The 7,851-nt window shown below is 40.7% G+C and overlaps 1 protein-coding gene across 10 annotated transcripts in view; it reads right to left on the bottom strand.

Moving 5' to 3' along the window:
* Positions 1 to 529: 529 nt before the first annotated feature.
* Positions 530 to 7,851, bottom strand: part of dlg3 (discs, large homolog 3 (Drosophila)) — a 95,435-nt gene continuing 88,113 nt past the window's right edge. For 8 of the 10 annotated variants that reach the window (XM_074648531.1, XM_074648527.1, XM_074648529.1 and 5 more), the window contains 7 exons: positions 6,878 to 6,919; positions 6,648 to 6,698; positions 6,458 to 6,559; positions 6,199 to 6,371; positions 5,359 to 5,468; positions 5,144 to 5,235; positions 530 to 3,724 (listed from right to left, as the gene is read on the bottom strand). In XM_074648531.1, the coding sequence (XP_074504632.1) occupies positions 3,618 to 3,724; positions 5,144 to 5,235; positions 5,359 to 5,468; positions 6,199 to 6,371; positions 6,458 to 6,559; positions 6,648 to 6,698; positions 6,878 to 6,919 (677 nt within the window). In that variant the 3' untranslated portion in view covers positions 530 to 3,617. Of the gene's footprint in view, positions 3,725 to 5,143; positions 5,236 to 5,358; positions 5,469 to 6,198; positions 6,372 to 6,457; positions 6,560 to 6,647; positions 6,699 to 6,877; positions 6,920 to 7,658; positions 7,705 to 7,851 lie in introns of all 10 variants that reach the window. The other 2 variants (XM_074648533.1, XM_074648534.1) reach the window with 1 other exon arrangement.

The raw sequence follows: 7,851 nt of genomic DNA, 5'->3' as shown, positions 1-7,851 counted from the left end.
TATTGTATCATTAGTTTGTGTAATATGAAATAATTAGTTTATAAATTCTATATTTTTTATCATAGTTGATAAGAGACGATAACAATTACATTCTGATTACATTTTAAGTATTTGTTAATAATTATAAAATAATTTGTTAACCTTTAAGAACTGTTTGTAAAACACCTATAACCATTATATAAATAGACCAGAAACCAATTATTAAAGTATTAACTATCCATTTAAATGTTTATAGATGCTTTATGTGTTATAATCAACAGTTGCAACTTTATAACAATCCAAATAATGTTTATAGACAGTTTACAAACCATTTATTAACCATTAACAAATACTTAATATAGTACTTTAAATGTTGTGTGCAAAAATAAACTGTTAAAATCTCATAAATTATAGCATTACTAATAATTAGTAAACATTATTTCATTGTTAAGTTTAATTAACTATCACTTTACCATTAATTAATGATGGTTGTTATAAAGTGTTATTTCCAATGCCACCGACTCGTTTAAAGTGCAATAACAAGCAGATCAAAAATCATAACTGAGTCACATATTTTATTTTCAAACAAATAAACTCTTGTCAAGTCCCAAAATAAAACCCAAAACAAAAAGTTGCAGGACTGTGTTCCCTCATGACTGGGACAAGGAAGACCATGAGGCCAAGTGTCCCGATAGGCTGTACCACCTGCAGTGACAGGAAGGAAACTACTGTACAATCAAAGGGTTCATGTTTGCAAGCACTTACTGCACAGATGTGCTATAACAGAAACATCATCACCCAAAAAGTACAAACAAGAACCCTGACCCCCCCCCCCCCCCCCAACCCGAAAAATAAAAAGCATATATGTCATCATTTATCTCTCATCAGAACAAAGACCCTCGTCAATTATACACACACAAGAGGCATTCAGGTTCCATCTCGTTATATAACCACAACCTCAATGGAAAGAGTAAAATGAAATCAAGTTCTTTGGGCTTTGACATGGCTGACTGAGGTATGAATACCACACACATTGTTAACAGTCAGCTGTATTTCAACTAAACACCAGAGAGGACCAATTCTAAACTTCTAATGATCAATGCTCCTGGTTTTCTGTGATATTGTGTTTTCTGCCTGCATCTCTTTAATTATTTATTTTACAATATACTTCTTTTTAAATCTATACACCCAGACACGTTCCACAAGAAATCACATGTAGACAGGCCCTACTTGAGGGAATTGAATTCCCAACTGACTAGTTAAGTTTTCCAATAGGCATTTTGAAGAGAAATACCAACAATACAGCACATTTGTATGGAAATTATATCTCAAGAGTAGCTCAAACTTTACTTACCTGACATTTGTGGTCTATAAAACATGTTTATCCCAGTTTCACACATGCATGAAGCACAGGTGAGGGGGATCTGCTGGGGGCTTATTTACATTGTACAGCTACCACACCCTTTTTGAAACAGTCTGCAAGCAGTTTATAAATGGCTCTGTTCCCTTCGGTTATTCCCTGAACTCTGGTTTTTGACACAGGTAATGACAGCTGGTTTAGCAGTGGTGCCTGGCAGGTGGGCACACCTGTTCAGAAAATGCCTGCAGGTACAGGTGCTCTGTGGGTGGGAGAGAGCAGGGGGGAGGGGAGGGGATGGTGGTGGGGGGGGGGGGGGGGGGACCCAGAGGTCTAGAGGTTACCACTTCCTGTTGGGTCTGGCTCTCTTGAGAAGAAAACAAAAAGAAAATATCCTTTGCACTCTTCGGGAGGAAAGCGTTCACAGGATCAGGGGGCCACAGTACTCCTTCAGACGTGCTCTCTCACATGCACACGTTAACATACAGTCTGCATGGGAGGGCGGAGCAGGTCATTTTTCAATCCCGATGATGCCATACAACTCAAAAGGTTACCACGCCGACGGCCTCGAACGAGCTCCCCCGCCTCACGAGAAAGAGAAGACACATAATACAGCCTCGTAACACTGTTAACGCCTTTAACTACTATTAGTACTTGTTCGTTCGCTATGAACTCGTCGCCGGAACGTGGTCTTTCAGTCGCAGGGGAAATGTTTACGTTCCTGAGCTGGTCTCAGACGCACTAAGAGCTCAACACAGTGCCAACAACAGATTCATTAAGAATTCATAGATGCACAAAGCATGTCGGTTTTAATCCAACCCAACTTTAGTGTTATTTTTGGTAGGGGGGGGGGACAGGGGGGACAATCCAAAACAGGTTATATATCGACTCTTTTAATTGTTAGGACATCCAATACAATTATTGTCTTGTTCTACCCGTTTTAAGTCCGCCGTCATGGCGGCAGATAGGACAGTACCATGTGACCATTCAATCAGAAGAGAATCCTCTTGGAAGGCAGAGAGTGTAATCGGGTGGTCTGCTGCTCAACAGGAGTTAGGAGGCTCTGGCTGTCCAAATTGTAATCCAATGGCCAAATTCTTTTAATTACACAGAAAGGAAGGTTTGGGGGAGGAAAAAAGGCGCCCACAGAGGTGAGACTTTGTTTCATCTATTGCAGAGGTGAGACTTTGTTTTAACTATTGCACTCAAGTCAGGCCTCCTGGCAGTTGGAGGACACAAACAAAAAAGGTAAGAAAAGATGAGAATCTTTCCTTGTAAATTGTGTGCAGCCTCCCTCACAGACGAACAGGTAGTCACAAAACAGAATTTGTATTTGATGTAAGGCAGTTTGGTGTTTTGCAGAGAGCCCAGTTACACTTCTCTACCCCCGTCCTTTACACAGAGCAGCTAAAAACCACAAGCAAAAAATCCCACAAAGAAAGAAAGAAAAAAACAAAAAAAAAACTAAAATGAAATCTAACAGCCCTCCAAATTGACAATTCTAGTGAAGTGTAAAATGTGTAGTTTTTAATATGTAGTAAAATCTCAGTGGGATTTTATCATTTATCTTGTGATTTCATAATATAAATGTAGAGATTCACAACGCGTTTCTTCCTCTTGATCTGCCTCCCGAGATGTCTTTATCAGCTGCAGCACAGACAACTGGCAGACGACCAAACAGCAAGCTGGTTTGTGATAAATAGATCACCAGTTTGTAGGCTCCACTAATTTCCTCAGTCATTATAAACAAGAGAGACGACTCCTTGAACAGTACCATCAGCAGGGCTCGGGTTTTATCCAGTCTTTTTAGAAAAAAGAAACCTTAATTGGTCTTCACTTCTCATCTCGCGTGTCTTTTTAAATGTGATTTGATGAACATTTACAAAGTGTTCCAACTTGGTATGATTTGTCTCTGTTTCCCTGCAACTTCGGTTTGAATCCCAACTCCTCTCTCTGTAACATTCTGATCTTCAGTCAGTCCCAGTTCACAAAAGGATTTATTCCTTTTCCCTTTTGTTTTTCATTTGACAAATTCCTTTGGAATGGCATTTCCAGTCTTGAATGGATTTGTTGAGAAACTCATGCAGGGGTGTGCACAGTCACAGTAATGGTGATAAGACTTCTTTTTCATTTAGAGAGTAACATAATGATGACACTAAAACTTGATATGAAACATATCTGCAAAAAGGAGGTGAGGAGGGGGGGCTATTTGGGCGTGGGTGGGGTCTCTGGGAGGCAGGAGGGGAGGCTCTGCAGCGAGGCAGAGGGGACGGCAGGGAGCTCAGAGCTTCTCTGAGGACGGGATCCAGATGTAGGGACCAGACTGCTCCTCGATGATTAGCTTGATTTTGTTGTAGATCTCCTCTAGTGAGTCACCCTGTACAATAGCTGCAGACACAAACACAAAGGCACATATGTGTTGGTTGGATCACGACTGGAGTTGAAACAAAAAGTCAAGTCGATAGATAATTAATCTGCAAATATGTTGATAATTAATTTATCATTCCAGTTGTTAAAGGGCGGGTCCATCTGCGTTGTGTTCCGTTTTTTCCCCCCAATGGAAACGCCCTCTCTCAGTCGTTGCAAAAAGAGACGTAGGTTACCAGAGTAAGCTAATCAATAAGGTTATGAATAATGTGACCGCTAGCTGAGTCAATGTTAGGTGTGCTAATTTTGGAAATAACTGAAAGGGTTAGTTTGTATATTTTGCAGTGGGGTTGTATGTATACTATCGTGTTCTGGAAGGTCAAATGAATGATTTTGTGAATGTAGTCTGGTGGCTTTGAAGAGAGCATTATAACGGCTTCAGTTCCCCGTCGGAAAAGGGCTGTCTGACAGTGAGGTACTGAAACCGTTATATTGCCATATTCAAAGCCACCAGACCACACGCCATTCACAAAAAACATCATTCTACCTCGCAGAATGCGGGAGTTGCTGGTATACCGCAATCGGTTAGTTTGTGTTATTGTGTGACTTTCTGATCTTAACTAACGTGGCATCCTCAGCAGTACATTGCTTTGCTTCCATGCCGGTACACCTGTCTGCTTCTCCAAACTGGGAGCACGCCAATCGACATCTAAGTATGTAATGTTAATACACTGACAATAAGGATCTATATACAGTATACTGTACATGTAGCAGCATCATCATGCAGAAACCTACGTCAGGTCACGTGGGACAGTGTTTTTAGAAGGGCTTGGGAAAATAGCATTTTGACACTAAAACATACACACTTCAGCCGAAATATGAATGTTCAGATTTGAATACATAAGAGACAGCACTGGGAAGCTACAGAATGATATAAAAACCTAAAATAAATAAATGAATAAATAAATAATAATGGATCCACCCTTTAAATCAATCAGAAATGCCAAATATTTGCTTTTCAAATGTGAGGATTTACCAGTTGTCTGTGTTTTTGCATTACAAATGTAATATCGTTAGGTTTCACGCTGTTGAGGTTACTTTGGGCTCTTCGAAATTGTGATGGGAAATTTCCTCTTCCTCTGATTTACAGTAAATTAATCTGCAACTTTTTTCATAATTGATTTACTATTTTAAGTAATTTTTCAAGCAAACGAGACAAACATCTGGTTCCAGCTTCTCTGTTGGGAGGTTTTACTGCTCGTCTTGTGTGATAGATGGACAGTAGTAAACTGAATATCTTTGGAATTTATTAAATTGTCTTTTATTAACCAATTAATAAAGAAAATTATTGACAGATTAAATATAATTTAAAAAAATAATTAGCTATAGCCCAAATAAGAAGTACAAAGTGACCCAAAGCAGAAGGGCAGTGAGACCAACCTGTGAAATACTCTCCAAAGTCTTGCTCCAGCTTAACCGCCTTGTCAAAGACTTTATTGGCCTGCTCGTACGTCTGCCTCTTATTCATTTCCCTGGAAAACACAAGCAGCTGTGGTTAGTTTCACACACACACACACACACACACACACACACACACACACTTACATTCACTCATGTCTTAAATACAGTATGTAAAATAAAACCCTCAAACTTACATTAGGGCTTCAATGGATTTTGGTTTAATAAAGATGGCAATCGGATAAAGTTGTGCTTGCTGCAGTCGTTTTATGGCATTCCCAGACACATCCAGGATGCAGTGTTTCCCCTGGTGGCAGGGAGAAATACGTTTCGTTAAAATAATGCTAGAAACTTTTAGATTTTTGTCACACAAGTAGGCCACATGTTCATGAAGGTAACATAACGCTCCAAACTTGCGCTAAATTTTGGCAAGGAAAAACTGGCATGGCTATTTTCAAAGGGGTCCATTGACCTCTGACCTCAAGATATGTGAATGAAAATGGGTTCTATGGGTACCCACGAGTCTCCCCTTTACAGACATGCCCACTTTATGATAAACACATGCAGTTTGGGGCAAGTCATCGTCAAGTCAGCACACTGACAGCTGTTGTTGCCTGCTTGAGTTCACCATGCTATGATTTGGGCATATTTTTTTATGCTAAATGCAGTACCTGTGAGGGTTTCTGGACAATATTTGTCATTATTTTGTGTTGGTTATTGATTTCCATTAATAAATATATACATAAATTTGCATAAAGCAGCATATTTGCCCACTCCCATGTTGATAAGAGTATTAAATACTTGACAAATCTCCCTTTAAGGTACATTTTGAATAGATAAAAAAATGTGTGATTAATTTGTGATTAATCCCGATTAAATATTTTTTAATCGATTGACAGCCCTAAGTAGAACATTAATTACAAATGTCTGCTTTCCGATTTAGCAGGAAACCTAACATGCCTCTATTTACATCCCGAAAACACCAAACCCAATCTGGTAACCGAATCGTAGAGAGAAACACAAGCCACGGTGCCTACCCTCTCAGCCACAGTTCTGACAGACAAGATGCTCGTCCCGTAGAGGTTCTCATTGAACTGGCCGGCCTCAATGAACTTATTATCCTGAATGTCTTTCTCCATTTGCTCTCGCGAGCCCACAAAGTGGTAGTCCTGGCCGTCCATCTCGTTCTCTCGCCTCGGACGAGTCGTATCTGCAGAGGGGGAATGAAACGTGATTATTTTTAACCACTGCTGACATGTTTAGTCGTACTCTCTGGATGTGTTGCTGTAAACTCACGGGGTACACAGGAGCCAAACTTGTGGGGAAACTCAGAGATGAGGTCATCATTTACTCGGTCCTTCATTGGGCCCAGTATGATCACAGGCCTTGTGTAGTGGACTGAATAGGAGACGAAGAAGAAGTGAGGATACATGTAGAAACGGACAAGGCATCGTTTTTTTTCAATGTGGAGAAGTGATTCACTCACTTTCCTGTCGAATGACTGGCTCGTAGGAAAGAATCGTGTCCTCCTGTCCCTCTGTAATAACACAAAATCATCATCTCATTTATAGAAATACAATAAAGTTGTCATGGCTGATAAAACACAGAGGAATTTTAATTTACAGATGTCATTTCGCAGGTAAATTTAAGAAGCGTGTTATTCATCCATCTACGTGGGCAGTGTAAAACAAACCATGAGAAATTAAGGTGACTCACTCGAACTGCTTTCACTGTCACTTGTGTTGGATGTCAGGCATTCTGCAAAAGCACAAGAGAGCGAGTTGCAGATCATTTAAAATATAAAAAAACAGTAGTTAAATTCAAATAAATTCTCTTATGGGTGAAATTATTTTCACCTGCCTGAGCAGGAAAAAAAAAAACACCCTCATCTAGGCCATTAAAAAAAGGGGATAAAGAAAGCAGAAGTGTTGTTTGGCGCGGCAGCCATGCTCTCACAATATTAGGGGAAGTGGTTTGAGTTGCAAGCAATAGGAAATTAAGTGTTTCCTGTGACAATATCCCGAATGACCCGCAATTCCCTGGCCAATGTTTCCTATTGCTAGATCTGCGCCGGTGGCAGCGGATCTCATATCAGGGAAAAGACAAAGAAAAACATACAGGCCGTCCACAGGAGGGAGGCAGGAGCTGGCTGACTCGGGGGAACTGGAGGGAAAAAGTGTTTTCCAACCAGGCGTAGCGACACTCTGCTCTGGTGACAGATATATTCCAGCTCTGCGTGACCTTATGTGACAAAACTCTGCTAAACATTTATTGTAAAGACCCCATGAGACATAGAACGCTCCCTTGGGAATGCGTATTTTTATATGTACTGTGAATCTGAGTAGGCGTGTGTGTGTGTGTGTGTGTGTGTGTGTCACTCTAAAACTAAAATGTGTGTGGTTTAGCATTCCCAGCTGGGTCTGCAGTGACAAAGCATTTTTTTTCTTTCTCTGAGCTCAGGGGACAGCTGCTTGACACAGTGCAACCACACACTTACTCAAACTCTTTGATCCATAAAAGTCATCGCTTAACCCTGGGAAGTCCTAGGTGTCCCGACAGGTAGAGAGCAGAAACCAAGAGAAGAGAGCAGACAGGAAGAAGAAGAGGTTAGTGAGAGTTGGGGCAGAGAAGGAGAGGAGTGCTGTGTCGTGCTCGCCAGGCCCACTGACACATGGCGCCGTGCTGTACTC

The sequence above is a fragment of the Sebastes fasciatus genome, chromosome 10 (assembly GCF_043250625.1).
Source record: "Sebastes fasciatus isolate fSebFas1 chromosome 10, fSebFas1.pri, whole genome shotgun sequence".
Taxonomy (NCBI): domain Eukaryota; kingdom Metazoa; phylum Chordata; class Actinopteri; order Perciformes; family Sebastidae; genus Sebastes; species Sebastes fasciatus.
Note: the sequence above shows the minus strand (reverse complement) of the source record. Positions and strands in the feature narration are given on the sequence as shown.